Consider the following 16,744-nt stretch of genomic DNA (forward strand, 5'->3'; position numbering starts at 1 on the left):
AAAAAAAAAAAAACAAGCAAATAAACAAAATGAGAATATACAACAAAGTCTTGCAAAGCCTGACTAGCTGTTTACAAAAAAGGTGTCGACCCTTGCTCCACAGTCTCTTTCCTTTTTACTTGCCTAACTGAACACTGATAATAAATATAATGAGGCTAGTTAAGTGAAATGGGATGAAAAGGCTGCAAAACCAAAATTCCAATTGCTTTGATATAGTTCATTTATCACTCTAACCACAATGTGTGATAGCTAGCTGTTCCTACATCAGTATTGTAAGGATAGCCTCTCTCCTTCAAAAAGTCTACATTATTCCTACCAAGTATTGGCAGCATTACAACTAGTGAGGTATCTATAAAATAATCTGTTGTTATAGGGCTAGAAAGTCCAGAACCCCTGGGACAGAGATAGTGGCTAATTAGGATACCATCATATCTATAATGCCCACTAAGATATTATGTGTCCTACTGCATGTCAAAGACATAGAATATTTACTTGCTAAGTTAAAGATCTAAAGTACTTGAGTAATATACACATGGGGTACGAGTGTACAAGTTTCTGGACTAAGATTTCTGGTTTAATCAATTTTTTACCATTCTGAGATAATCCTTTAACTCTTTCTAGTATAATAAACATCCACTATTGTGTTAGAAACAGATGTTACAACCAAAAGATATAATCCAAAGACATCATCCTTAGTCATTAGCATAATGTTTAATATTCATCACAACTTGTTTTAAAGAACAATAATGTGTTAGCATTTAGGCCTGAAGGGCTATGAATATACTATATACTGTACTTCATGCAGTTGTTTATGCAATATTCTGACAGATACAATTAATCTTGTGAAAACGATTGGGGTAAAGCATAATAGCAAATTATCTTTGCCAAACACAAATTCTTCCTGTAATACAATCTCCTCATAATATGATGATAGTAGCAGATGGAAAGAACATTAGGAGTTAACTATTTAAAAGAAGAAATTAAATTATGCAAATTAATAAATTTTGGCCATGTGGTAGAGACAAGGGTTAAAATGTTTAACTTAGAAGTAAATATAAAATAAATGAGTCTGTACCTCCAACAAATGCATCTCCAGCTCCAATGGTGTCAATAATTTCTTTCTGGTCTTGATCCAAGACAGCAAAAGCAGTGACTTCATTTTCTGCAATTAGAGCCAAAGAAAGGCAAACTGACTTCTTTTTGTAATATTCAATATATAAGCTCATCTAATAAAGTTTGACGCTCCTTTCTTAGCCATCATTCAAAGAAAATGAGAGGACCATGAGTTCTATATTCTGTACTTGCATACTTGGGTACCAAGGTTCAAAGTTATCTGCAAGCAATGCTTTTTAATTTTAGCAAACAGATGCTGTGAGAATTATACCCAGGTAGTTCACATTTTTGGGAATGATTGTAAATGGTAGTAGTACCTTGTTGGACAATACAAATGACTGAACAGAAATTATGAGCTAAAGAAAGTGTTTACATGGCTTGGATCATGCTCTCTAATAAAGTTTCAAGCCTGACTGTGCTCCTGGCAGTGAAATCTTGGATATGGTTAAAGAGCTATAAATTTCCAAAACATATTAATGAGTCTTGGATGCTTCTTTACAGAAAAATCACAATGGCACAATAAAAACACTACTATTATTTTGCTATAATATTTCAAGCCAATGTCAAGCATTATTGATTTTAGTTGGTTTATGACAAACAACCTAATCTGGTTACTTTTTTGTGAAGGAGTCACTATCTGTCAGCTAACAAAAGGGAAAGCTGCCACTGAATGCATGGACATAACAAAAGGGACAGTGCAATGGGCTTTTGTCCTAACACAGTAAGGGACAGTGCTTGTAGTTTTGGCTACAGAATAACCTAACACAGTACTTTAAACTTGATAGATGACAGTTTTGAAGTTGTTTCTAATGGAATCAGGCTCAGAGAACATCTGCAAATTATTGGACAGCATTTTTTATTGGGGACTAGGACTTCTGAAATCACAAATTTGCACCCCTTATGGAGACAAACATGGCTAAAGACTTGCCAACTCCAATTTCAACTAAGAGCAAGGAGCAGGTAAAAGGAGATCTGGGGGAACTTAAGAGACATCATAATCTTCTTAAGAATTATAAAAAACATATTTTGTCTGCCTTTTGCTACTTGCTACTTACTAATGAATACTTTAAAAAAGAGACAAATGCAGATACGTTAATGAAAAAAGACCTTCTGGAAAGACTGATATTCAGGAAGAGGACTCATTTACTTAGTTATCCCTTTGTACCATATGACTAGAAATGCTAAGAAAACTACGCCAGAAGCATCTACTTAAACTCTTAAGTAACTGTTCACACTTTGTTAACACTAGGGCCTAAGTGGCAGTAATAAGAGTCTGATTAATTTGAAGTTATGGCATAAATATACAAGATTAAATTTTCTAGGGAGCATGCAATACATAGGGCTATATAAGAAAAGAAAAAAAGAGATATAAGCAGGATTTATTAGAAATAATTGGGAAAGTGCTGCAGTGTCTGATTTAGGAAAAGGTCTGTACCATAAATATTTATAAAGAAATCTGGTTTTATTACCTCCAAGTACAAGTCATACTATAAAGGGAAGTAACAACTATAAACCCAGAACAAACAGGCACTAAATAAGTAAAGTGAGCTAAGTTAATGACACCATTACTATTAGTAATAAGGTTACATTATGTAATAATATAACACGTCCATAAAACATTTTAATTAATATAATAATTAGTTACTGGATTACAGATTTAAAACCAATTACATATAAACTGTAACTATAATTAGATAAAATTCCTAAAGTTCCTTGTTAGAAAGTCATTCATTTTTGATGGAATACATTTTTATTTACAAACAATATCCTAAGTTGCAGTGAAAGAAATTATTTTGTACTCTGTTCTTAAGAATTATATCTTTTGGGCTGGGGATGTTACTCAATAGTAGAACTACCACTGAGGTAGGTTGCCTACCATTGCCTACCATGCACGAGGCCTTGGGTTTAATATCCAATACTAGAAAAAAAGAAGAAAACAAAAACCAATACCGTGCTCCCCTCAAAAAAACCCATGACTCTGGTTCCAGCACCACCAAAAACCAATCATAACTTTTGCTCTAAACTGCTGAAAATTCTAAATAAATGCAGTTTTAATATCCTATTTTCTGGATATGTGGGTAGACTATTGATATACTTATCATTAGTTGTCACAAGAAGTTAAATTTCCTGAAATACAAGATAGAATTACTTTGTACCTGTTATATTTCTTAGTGCAAATAAGTATATAAGGATATTACATATGTAAAAGACATGTTATAAATTCAGTACAGACACAGCCTCTTATTATTATTATTATTATTTTAGAGTACTATAAAAACTCCTTTTAAAATAATGATCCTGAAAATCTGTAAGGTCCTGAAATGTGTTCTGAGTCATGGAAGGAGGATTAAACAATGTTTAATGATATTTGAATTCAATTACATTTTAGGTACTTTCTAATTTTTTCAAATGTAGTGATCTAAACTCATTTACTGAGCTATTAAAAAACTGAACAGTATTGACCAGCATGACCTATTTCATAGTCATTCTAGACAATTTGTTGTATTAACCTCTGAAGTACTGTTCACTAAATGTGAAGACACACTTAGAGGCCTGTACATTATTCAATCAAAGAAGCCCAAGACCTTTACTCATGTAACTCTCACTGGAGTCTAGTTTTCTTAAGTATGAAATGGGCTTGGGGTAGCTGTGGGAACAAGCAGCAAAATCTAGCTTTCTGCCTTAATTACAGAAAAATGAAGCTGTTAGTTCTATTCAAGTACTTCTACTTTAGAGTTTAAGGTAAGTTATACAAATTATTTCTCAATTCTTCCCAAACTTTTTGTAAAGTAAGAAGGAAAAGGATTGGGAATAATTATTATTCCTATTTTCCAGACTTCCATGAAACTACTAAATCATGAGCTTCTCCAAGCAGACAGGAAACTACACTAATAAACAGACTTGTTTGGCATTAATTATTAGATAAGACTCTGAGGATACCTTCATCCAAAACAATAAACTTAGCTTAGCTCAATTTCAGACATGATCTATATAGTTTATATAAATAAATAATTTACTCTTCACTTTACTGTGACACAAACTTCACCACCTAATCACATGAGGCTAGTCTAACTAGAATGAAAACATCTTCATTCATCTATAAATAAGTCAATTATAGCAGAGACGGTTAATTTTGTGCAAATGCCACAGTATTTAGCCGAAAACAATTCAGTCACTCAATGCCAAACAATTATATCAAATGTTTTTGTAGTCTTAACTCCACTAAATTAATTGCATAAGTTTAGCATTGTATATACACATTCTCATGATAATTAATATCCTTAAAAACTTTATTCAAGATATTTTAAAACACCATGTTTGTCATTGTTTTGTTGATGTACCCCTAAACTGTAGGAAAGTTTTAACTGAAGAAGATCCACAGCAGGTTGAAAGGCAGGTGTTTTTCAACCTTAAAGTATAATAGTACTCACTACCTCTGCCATTGCTTCTAATAGGATCAATACAAAAGAAAAGAAAAAAGTGATGGGAAAGCTTCATCAGAAAGTACAAAGTATAATGAGACAAAACCCAAAATACTTTAGCTTTGTTGCAAAAAGCTCTTATATCTTGAGTATTCTGTGTAATAAGGAAATTTCCACGGTATTAATGTTTTTGTTTGCTTGTGTGTTTTTAACTTCTTACTTGGAAATAACAGAAAAAATTCTAAGAAAAATATGGGCAATTCTCATACAATATGAACCCAGATTTACCAGTTTTTAACATTTTGCCACAACTGCTTTATCATTCTTCTGATATACACATATGGTTATTCTTCCAAATATTTTGAGCATAAGTTGCATATATTATGCATTTTATTCCTTAATGTGTCAGTATTTTTCTAAGAACAAAGATTCTGTGAGAGGTAACCAGGATATAGTTAATAAATTTAGAAAACATTTTAATTTTATTTAATCTGAAGTTCATATTCCAATTTTCCTAATTGTCCTAGTTTAATAGGCATTTTTTTAAAATTTAGTATTCCCCTGTACTCCACCCTGGTTTTTTTTTTTTTTTTTTTTTTTAGAGAGAGAGAATTTTAATATTTATTTTTTTAGTTATCGGCGGACACAACATCTTTGTTTGTATGTGGTGCTGAGGGTCGAACCCGGGCCGCACGCATGCCAGGCAAGTGCGCTACCGCTTGAGCCACATCCCCAGCCCCAACCCCCTGGTTTGTTTTAAACAAAAAAGGTATCACCTGACACCACAAAGTAAAATGACCACAATATTGGCCTGGCAATGATTTTTTTGGTAAGACTTTAAAAGCATAGGTAATAAAAACAAAAATAGACACATGGGATTACAACCAACTAAAAAACTTTTGCACAGCAAAGTGAACAATTAACAGAGCAAAGATAACCAACAGAATGGGAGAAAATATTTGCTCACTATACATCTGATAAGTGGTCAATATCCAAAATATATAAGAAACTTAAGCAATAAGCAAGAAAGCAATCTCTCAAAAGAAGACATACAAATGGCCAATAGGTAAAAGCAAAAATTTCAACCCCACTAATGAGTAGGGAATAGCAAATCAAAAACCACAATTTAGTCAAGACCCTGCCTCAAAATAAAAAATATAAGAAGGGCTAGGGATGTGGTTCAGTGGTTACGTGTCCCTGGGTTCAATCCTCCATTTAAAACAAAACAAAACCTCAAGACAACATCAACAACAATAATAACAACAAAAATAAACCACAAGATATCACCTCGTACCTGTTAGAATGGCTATTATCAAAAAGACAAAGATAATAAGTGTTGCTGAGAATGTGGAGAAAAGTCAACCATTAAACAATATATATTATAACTATACTAACGTATAATTAGTATACTCATTATGGAAAATAGTAGGAAAGATTCTCAAAACATTAAAACTAGAATTACCATGTGATGATCCAATAATCTTTCTACTAGGTATATCTCCAAAGGAAATGAAATCAGATTTCTTGTTTTTCGATCCTGGGGAATAAACTCAGGGGCATTTGACAACTGACCCACATCCCCAGCCCTATTTTGTATTTTATTTAGAGACAAGGTCTCATTGAGTTGCTTAGTGCCTCGTCATTGCTAAGGCTGGCTTTGAACTCACAATCTTCTTGCCTCAGCCTCCCCAGTCATTGGGATTACAGGTGTGCACCACCACGCCTGGCTGAAATCAGAATTTTGAAGAGATATTTATACTTCCATGTTTACTGCAAGACCTGGAATCAACCTAAGTATCCACTGATGGTTGAGTGGATAAATAAAATGTAGTATATATACACAATAGAATACTATTCAGTCATAAAAAGAAAAAAGATCCAGTCACTTGTGACAACCTGGATGAAACTAAGCATATGTACTAAGTGAAATGAGTCAGGCAAGAGAGACAAATACCACATGATCTCATTCATATGAGGAATTTAAAAAAAATTGATGTCATAGGACAGAACAGAACAGCAATGGGAAAAAAATGTTCAGAGTAGGCAAATATATAGAGATAGAATGTAGATAAATTATTGCCTGTGGCTGGAAGGTTGAGAGGAAAGATTAAGGAGGGTTTGTGTGTGTGTGTGAGAAACTGGGAATGACTACTAAAGGCTATTGAGTTTCTATGTTGGGTGATGAAAATGTTCTAAAGTTGATTAAGGTGATGACTGAACAACTTTGTGAACTTACTGAAAACCACTATATTATATACTTTAAATGAATGAATTGTATATTTGAATGATATCTCATTAAAGCTGTTGTAAAAAAAGGTATCATATCATCCAGGCTGCTTTGAACCATATATATATATATATATATATATATATATATATATATATATATATATATATATTATTTTTTTTTTTCACAAGCAGAACTTTCTATACTGGTAATACAGAATGTCCTCATTATGTTTTAGGGCTGCAAAATAGTTCATTATGTGGCTATACTACAATTTACTTAACCAGTCTTTTACTGATGTACTTTAAAGTTATTTTAGTCTTCTATTACCACAAATGATGTTGCAAAGTATTAAAGCTTTTAAATAGACCTTAAATTTAATTATTGTACTTAATAGTCAATAATATAATTCCTATTTTACACAAGGAAATGATACAAGGAAACTGAGTTGTTATACTAATAGCATGAAATATGCCTGTGTCAAAGAATAACAAAAATCCAGGAAGTGTTTTCTTTTCACCAGGACACACACACCAGGATATGAACAAAGACACCCTGCTCAGACTGCCCTAATAAACAGGGTAGTGAAACAGATGACAAACTCTGCTAATAATAGACATTTATAGAACAATCCTAATTAACAAGGACTTTTGGGGAATGAAGAGCTCTGGGTTAATTTAATTTTCTGGTTAACTAAAGAAAAAGCAGAAAGTCATTTTAGCTAGAAATCTTTCTAAATGTATTAATATAATAATATACCATGACATGCTTGCTTTAATTAGCTTAGTTTATTGAACTGAATGAAAATTTTCTTTGATGATAGAGAATCCTATCCTGAATATCAATTCTTATTGTAGTTCCAAAGGTTTAAGTGTTTTCATGAAAAGCAGGCTAACTGAAATCATGGGAAGTACACAGGATTAAGAGCCAAAAGCCCAAGACTCCAGTGTGATTTTAGCTTAGCTACTTTATTCAATAAATATTTATTAAGAGCCTATCCTGTGGTAGGTACTCTATTAGGAATTGGGAATACAGATGCGAATAGTGCACACAAAGCCCCATCTTTTTTTTTTTTTTTGGTACCAGGGATTGAACCCAGGAGTGCTTAACCACTGAGACACACTCCCAGCTTCCCCCCTTTTAATTTTGAGATAGGGTCTCACTAAGTTACTTAGGGCCTTGCTAAATTGATGAGGCTGGCTTCAAACCTTCGATCCTCCTGCTTCAGTCTTTCGAGCCGCCGGGATTATAGGTGTGTACCACCAGGTCTGGCAAAAAAACCAACCAATCAACCAAACAAACAAACAACCCCAGCTTTTTATAAATGCTACATTCTAATGGGGATAGGCAATATATAAGTGACAAAAAATTTTGAGTTTTTGTTTCATTTTGTTTTGCAGTACTGAGGATTGAGCCCAGGGATACTTTACCCTTTTTTTTGTTTGTTTTTTTTGAGAGACAGACACACTAAGTTGCTGGGGTGGGCCTCCAACTTGTAGTCCTCCTCCCTCAGCCTCCAGAGTAGCTGGAATTACAGACATGTGTCACTGTGCCTAACTAATTTGAGATATTAACAGAAACAGGAGGATGTGATGAAGTGTGTCAGGGGAAGAGAATAAATTTACACAGTTGCTACTTGCTTACTGAGGAGGTGATAGTTGGAGTTGAGACTTCAATGGCAAGAAGGAACAAGTCATATGAAGATACAGGAGTAAAACACTGAAGTCCAGAGGCCATGGACTAATAAGTTTGGTGAGCTAAGCCCATTTAAGATGAAGGTTACTGAAACTATAGAGTGTAGTGCATGTGGAGGTGTTGTGAAATTTCATTCTAGGTAAAATGGGAAACCATGGGAAGGTTTTAAACAAGGGAGTGACACAGCCCCATCTTTGATTTTAAAAACGATTATTCTGGTAGAATGGATTGGAATGGCAGAGGTTGGGGGTGGAGTCAATGATGTTATTTACCAAGAAACTTTGGGCAAGTCACAATGTAACTTAAACACAATTTTATTACTTAAAAAATAAAGACAGGGGCTGGGGTTGTGGCTCAGTGGTAGAGGGCTCACCTAGCACACGTGATGCCCTGAGTTCAATCCTCAGCACCACACAAAAATAAATAAACACAGAATATTGTAAAAAAAAAATAAAATAAAGACAATACTCGCTGTACTTATTTTATGTGGCTATTACATGGATTATTAACAATGTTATAAAAATACCTTGTCAAATATAAAACCTTGTAGTATTTTATGAGGCATTCTTAGGAATGTATTTTCTTCCATTAGGCAATAAGTATTTGTTGAACAACAGTCATGAATTCTTTATACTGTTAGGTCATCTGGGGAAGATAAAATATAGGAGAAATATTAAGACATGATCTGTCTTAGAATCAAGACAAATCTGGTATATGCCATAGAATCTGTAAAGTATCAATGTAGTACCTTTTAGAACTACAACATCAATTCAAAGGAGGGGGGGAACAATGAGTTTAATTAATTGGAGATGGTTGAATCCAGGGGTACTCTACCATTGAGCTACATCCCAGCCCTTTTATTTTTTATTTTGAGACAAGGTCTCACTAAATTGTTCTGTCTGGCCTCAACTTTGTGATCCTTCTACCTCAGTCTTCTGAGTTGCTAGGATTACTGGTGTGTGCCACCATGCTCAGCTTAAGCTAGCTCTTAATGATGTGGATAATGGTGAAGATAGGAAAAGGAAGTTGTATATGTTCTAGGAGAAACAGAGGAAATTTAGATGTCTAACAAGATAAGAAATAAAACAAGGTGGGAGGAGTCTAGCCTTTTCTAGGCAGAGTTCGAAAGCCAGACAGAAGTTTGAATTTGATGCATCAGGAGATGGAATGCAACTTTAGTTGCTTGAATAAAGTGTCCTTCACCAAGTCTTTAATACTTTTTTTTTTTTTTTTGAGAGAGAGAGAGAGAGAGAGAGAATTTTTTAATATTTATTTTTTAGTTATCGGCAGACACAACATCTTTGTTTGTATGTGGTGCTGAGGATCAAACCTGGGCCGCACGCATACCAGGCGAGCACGCTACCACTTGAGCCACATCCCCAGCCCAAGTCTTTAATACTTTACCTCATGCAATTTTCATGGCAATCTCATGAGTTTGGTATTATTAACTTGATTTTATAAACGATGACAAGGAGGCTCATTGGGTTTGTCATCTGCCTAGAGTCTCATGACAAAAGCAGGACTTTGGGACAAAATGAATGAGAGGGAGATAGGAAAATGTGATTTCAACACTGCCATTCAAACAATATTGCTACCATTTTTGTAATTGTGATATAAACAGACTTTGATTAAGCATTACACAGCAGTTAACTGACATTTAAATTCCCTTAAGCCTGGTCCTGATAACTAAATTTAACAAAATTAAGTTGATAAATACTCCATAGAGAATAGAAGCAGCATTACATTGTGGTTAAGTGTGAGCCAGGCGGTGTGGGTTCATATTTCAGCTTTGCCATTTACTCTCTGGTAACCAATTTAAACTCTATATGCCTCAGTTTCCTGAGGTTTAAAAAAAGAACAATAATAGCACTCATAGGTTAGGAGAACATTAAATTAGTTAATACATGTAAAGCACTTAGAGGAAAAGCTGACACTCAGTAAACATTCTAAAACCTTTTTATGGTAAATGGACAAGTATATATTCATCTAAAGATGAGGCTTTTAAATATAGGGAATTCAGGTCTTATTCAAAGTTCCTACTTCTTCTTCTTCTTCTTTTTTTAAAAGTACCACGGATTAAACCTAGGGGAACTTAACCACTGAGCCACATCCCTAGCTCTTCTTATTTCGAGACAGGGTCTTAACTAACTTGTTGAGGCTGGCTTTGATTCTCCTGCCTCATCCTCCTGAGCCACTGAGATTACAAGTGTGCACAACTGTGCCCAGCTAAAATAACTTCTTCTGAAAGCATGGTTTTAACTGTGGGGACCATCTGACTATATACATCATTGTTTGTAATAAAGTCTTTTAATTTATTCATGTTTTCTTCTAATTTTTTACCAATGTTTCAAGCTAATGCAGTTAAATTTTGTAGTGCCAAACACAGACATAAAAGAAAACAAATGAGTGTTTATTTTGAGTATAAAAACAGTTTTCCAAGCCTGGTTTGGAGGTGCATGCCTGTAATCCCTGAGATTCGAGAGGCTAACGCAGGAGGATGAGAAGTTGGAGGTGAGCCTCAGCAATTTAGTGAGACTCTGTCTCAAAATAAAACAAAAAACCAAATAGGGCTGAGGCTGTAGCTCGGTGGTTAGGTGCTCCTGGTTTCATTCCTCTGTATCAAAAAATAAATAAATAAATAAATTAAAAAAATAAAAAAATGTATCTCCTCACCAAAGAAAAATAATCAAGAAAACAATGATAGGTGGAATTACTATTCTGAAATCTCATTCCCTTTGCTGGTGTATACCCCCCCTTTCCACATTTTTAGTAATGCATTATAGTTGTACATAATGATGAGACTTGTTACATATTCATATACATGCACACAATATAAGTTGGCTAATATCACTCCCCTACATTTCCCTGGTGTGTACTTTTGTTTCTTTAAGAGGTTTCTGATATTTTTACTAGGTTCACTAAATGAAGTATATCACTTGACTCTTACTGTAAAGCAGTTCATTTCAACCTATTAATTCTCTGTTTCTTTATATGTCCCTACTCTATTCTCTTATCCCTAAGCATTGGTTTCCTCTGCTGACTTAGGTATAGGACACTGGCTACTTATGGACTAACTCTGGTGAGTTCCTAACCCTGATTTAAACAGCTCTGCCCAGAGAAGGAGCTAGAAGGGCTCATGGCACAAAATGTGGCTGTCCAGGTAAGAGGGTCTATAGAAAAGGCAATATTTTGTCTGATGATCCCAGGCATCCAGATCTATGCCAGCCATTACAGATGGTTAGTAAATATTTGTTCATGAACAGGGTTATTTCATGAATACAAATTTGATCATTTTATTTCCCTATTACAAACCCTTTAGTGGTTCTCTGTTGAATGAAGTCCTAACTCCAGGATATAAACTCAGCCTCTTGTTTAAACATCATCTCTTGCCACTCTCTGACCTATGGTTGCTGTTTGATCAGACTTATAATTTCCCTAATGTCTCTAATGTGCAGAAAATTAAAAGAAAATAAAAAGAAACTGAGACTTTATTGCAAACAGGGATGCACAGTCAAGTGATCCACATAGTCAAAACCTTGGTTTCAGAAGCAGCAATTTTAATTTGCCAAAATTTTATTTCCCACATAAAAATTTACTGCTCTGCTTGTCTTTCATTCTTAATTTCAAATCCCAGATAAGGCATGTCCTCTTGGAGTGGAGTCCCTGACCTCCAAAGAGAATTGATTACTTCCTCTTTTATACAATCACTGTAATCTTCACATACTTTTATGAAATATCATATTTGTAGTTCCTTACTTCTAAGTATCTTCTTGACTAAATTATGAGTTCCTTGTGAGTTGAAATCATAACTTAATCTTATTCCCAGCCCTTGGTACTATACATAGTACATAGTAGGAGCTCAATTTACATTTGTGACAGAGTGATTACTTATACACTATGAATTAAAAATAAATTTTCTGACTGATCTTGAATAAGAAGTATATCACTATATCATTTCTCTGACTTAGTGTATAGCAAGCAAACTAAGGTCTTCTGTCTTTTAGAGTTATTAGGATTTGATCTAGCATTTCAGATTCTTGCATTAAAAAAATCATGAACTGCTTGAAATTCAGAAGGCAGAGTACTATTTTGATAGTGGATAAATTCAATATTGTACAAATGATCCCTGAAACCTTCCCTGATCTTAAATCTTTCCTGATCTATGAATACAATCTTAAGAAATACTGAAAATATGATTAGACTAGTATCTTCACATAAGCTACTTTCATCATTCAGAAATGAGTATGTGTTTATGACTCAATGAATCTGTGTTTAGGTCCTAAAGATAGTGAGCTTTGGTCAGGCATAGTGGTGCGTGCCAGTAATTCCAGTTATTTGTGGGCTGAGGCAGGAGGACCACAAGTTCAAGGCCAGTCTCACAAATTAGGGAGACCTTCCACAAAAATGAATGAATGAATGAATAGGTTAGGGGATACAGCTTGGTAGTAGAACCCCCCTGGATTCAATTCCCAGTATTCTTCACCAAGAGAGAAAGTAGGCTCTGATGTGGGAACTTTGAATTAATGCTTGGATTGAATCAAACCAGGACAATCAAATGAATCCTAGTGTCACAGGTAGGGTTCACAGGATGCCATGTAAATATGACTAACATCTATATGTATGCCATCCTTCCTTATAAAGAAACCAGGGACTTTTAGGGCTGAGAGAATAAGAAAAAGCATTTATTAGGTAATTCAGACCAAGGCTTTATACTTATTAAAAAAAAACCTGAGAGATTAGACATCCATGGTTTTCTTAATATTTGGTGGTCTGGTCCTAATTATTACCATAGTAGCATAAAGGACATTATTGGTATCCAAAAATGTATCTTAAAATCATGTATCTCCTTCAGCCAGGAGTTTGAAAGTGGATATACACAAAGTTGTTTTATATTCTTAAAGAATTGATTAATGTCACTACTTTTAATCATGGACTTTCATCTGTATGATTCCTGTTTGAACTGCTGATGGCAGGGGAAATATTTACAAAGTTTACAAAGGAAAAGTTGCTTTAGATACAAGGAGATCAGTGGCTCCTTTTTTTCAGGTGAGAATAAATCTTATAGCAAGAAAGTATTGCTAAATTATTACTGATGTTTAGTGCAATCAGGTTTGCAGAGATGATAATTCTGCAAGATAATTTCATAGATTTATATTGAAAGAAAAAACTTATTTTATATATTCTATACTGTACAAAAATTCAAATTCCCCAAAGCAAGGAGTCAATTCAATGGATATAATCTTGACAATCAAACTGATAAAAGTTATGGGTAGTATTTATTGTCCAATAAACCAAATCTGATTCTCAGATCTCCTGTCTACTTGCAGCACAGCTATAATGCTGGAGAACAATCCTTTTATCCAATTTAAACAGAACACTTTTCTTTACAGAGTCAGTTGACAATCTTTCTTGCACTTAAAAGTAGATTAAAATGTGTAAACGTATGGTTCATTACCTGTAAAAAGAACCAAGCACACAACAGCCTCTTAAGTACAACATTTTACATGATTTTAAAACTTGGCTTACTCTTCACCATTTCTTACAAACAGAAGCTTTAGCATCAGGTTTTTAAAAAGTTGCACAAATAATATAAGGTCTTACTCATATTTTTCCTTTGTGAAAGATTCTACAGTTGAGCTACTGCCTTGCCAGACATAGCTGAGGTTCAATAAAGTCTTTGGACAAAGATTCAGTTCTGGAAAAGACTGATTAATAGAATTAAGCTAAAACCAAGAAAATGCAGTCTCTTAATGACAGAAATTGGTGGAAGCAGTTTAGCGACTGGACTCATATACGCCTATGTGAGTTGATCATGCAATTCTGTTCCCAATTCATCATTCAGTGCCCTTGTCTTCATAGGTTGACATGATACATCAAGTTGGGATTATTTACACTATAAAAATAAAAAAACACAACAAACCAGTGCTTGGTTCCTATGAGCTGGTTGTTAAATCCATACCAGCATACTACTGACTGGGTTCCATCTTTATGACTCTTTTACCTTTAAATTGCTATTTTTAAAATTTTTCCTAAGCAGAGACTAAAAATATAATTGTTACATTGATGCTGCTTAATATTTCTGTCTCATGAATGAATAGAAACTAGATTCCTTTGTTATATCTGCTGAAAAATAGATCACCATTCCTTATTTGTCACCCATTCAATTCTCCCAAATGAGTTCATTTGGAAATTTTTGAAATAGAAGACTCCACGATGAAAAGAGAGCTATATTCTCTTGCCACAGTCTCCTGAGTTACTGGGAATTCAGGCGTGAGCCACCATGGGCTGCCATATAGACATTCTTTTTTTTTTAATATTTATTTTTTAGTTGTAGTTAGACACAATACCTTTACTTATATATTTATTTTTATGTGGTGCTGAGGATTGAACCCAGTGCCTCATACGTGCTAGGTGGGCACTTTACCGCTGAGCCACAACCCCAGCCCCTAGACATTCTTAAATCTGTTGTCATATGGCTCTAGAGATCAGGCCTGTTTCTCTAGAGGGGATGGTTGTTTCTTTCTCTGTTCTCATTACTAAAGTTCTTGCTATTGTTTTAAGTGGTTACAACTAATTCTTCCTATTTATCTTAATTTTTATTGAGGTTTAATTTACATACTACAAAATGCACAAATCTTAAGTGAACAGTTTGATAAGTTTTGTCAAGTGCACGTGTCTATCAAGCTACAGAACAAAATGAATAGAACAGCCACTAGTCTGTGGCTATTTAAATCTAAATTCATTGGTATAAAGTAAAATTTAAGAACCCGAGGTGGGAGGGAACAAGGGGGTAAGAAAGATGGTGGAATAAGATGGACATCATTACCCTAAGTACATGTATGATTGCACGAATGGTGTGAATCTACTTCATGTACAACCTGAGAAGTGAAAAATACTGCTCCATTTGTGTACAATGAATTAAAGAGATTTCTATTGTCATATATAACTGATTAGAACTAATAAAAAAATAAAAACCCAGTTCCTTGATTGCCCTACTCTCATTTAAGTGTTCAATAGTTATATGTGGCTAGTTGGTTACTGAAGACATAGGACACGTCCAGCAGTGCAGAAAGCTCTATTGGATGATGTTATAGTTTCATAAACTCAGAAAATTATTTTATGTCCCTTTATAGCCAAACTCCTCATAAAACAAAATAAATCCCCAAAAAGTGCCATTCTTATTTTATCACTTTAAATTAATATTGTCTGTTTTAGAGCTGGGGCTGTAGCTCAGCGACAGAGTGCCTGCCTTGCTCATGTGAGACCCTGGGTTCGATCCTCAGCACTGTTGGGTGCAGAGCAGGCTGAACTGTGTTGTCTGCAGGGCAGGCTGAACAGATGTTGGATGCAAGATAGCCCACGCACTCAAACCCCCCTCTATCTGGTCCTTTATCACCTGTTTGTGTCAAGTCCCGCTTAAGGCTGAACACTTAACCCTCCCTTGGGCCAACAAGGCAGCTTGCAGACCCAGAGGCCCTATTAGATTTGGGCTATAAAGACTCCCTCCTGCCAGGCCCCCCTCTCTCTCCCCCTCTCTCTTGCTCTTTCACTCTTGCTCTCCCTCTCTCTCTTGCTCTTTCTCTCTTGCTCTCTCTCTCTCTTGCTCTTTATCTTTCTTACGCGCGCTCTCTGTCTCTCTCTTGCTCTTGCTCTCTCCCTGTTCATCTCTTCTCTTTTTTCTCTCTCTCTTTCCTTCTTTCCTTTCTCTTTGTTGCACTGCTGCAATAAAGATCTTTTGGTTGCTCCGAGTGTTGTGGTCACTTTCCTTTCAAGCACCACATAAAATAAATAAATAGAAAAGGTATTGTGTCCAACTACAACTAAAAATATTTTTAAAAATATTGCCTGTTTTTAATTTGAATCAGTATTTTCTCCTTTATGTTTAGCTTACCTACATACATTTTTCAAAAGAATAATGTTTCTGAGCTTCATTCATGTTGCTCCTAATATTAGGCATCCATTTCTTGTAACTGTCCAGTAGTGTGCAGAAGCCTGCTCATATTGGCTAATACGAACAGATTTGCACACATAAAGATCTTCTCAAATCTAAGTGATGTCACATTGGCAGCTTGAAATCAGCTGACCTGGGAGTGTTTATATCATGACACAACTGCTACCAATCTAGGCTCTTTTTCCTGAGATCTAGTCATGAAATATTTATCACCAATATATCATTGATCCTGTAGATAAGTACCTTTCATCCACAATGATAAAAACAGAAAAAAAGTAGATTTGCGGTATGAGGATATATTCAGGCAGAAAAGAGCAGAGAAACTAAAATCTAGAT

At 34.7% G+C, this 16,744-nt stretch overlaps 1 protein-coding gene across 3 annotated transcripts in view; it reads right to left on the reverse strand.

Annotated features, from left to right (window-relative positions):
- Window positions 1-16,744, reverse strand: part of Adk (adenosine kinase) — a 488,318-nt gene that overhangs the window by 33,420 nt on the left and 438,154 nt on the right. For all 3 annotated transcript variants that reach the window (XM_046419601.2, XM_046419600.2, XM_046419602.2), the window contains one exon: window positions 1,076-1,162. In XM_046419601.2, the coding sequence (XP_046275557.1) occupies window positions 1,076-1,162 (87 nt within the window). The remainder of the gene's footprint in view (window positions 1-1,075; window positions 1,163-16,744) is intronic.

The sequence above is a fragment of the Marmota monax genome, unplaced genomic scaffold (genome assembly GCF_021218885.2).
Source record: "Marmota monax isolate L192 unplaced genomic scaffold, Marmota_monax_Labrador192_F-V1.1 WCK01_AAM20220418_F8-fsc00019, whole genome shotgun sequence".
NCBI classification, from domain to species: Eukaryota; Metazoa; Chordata; class Mammalia; order Rodentia; family Sciuridae; genus Marmota; species Marmota monax.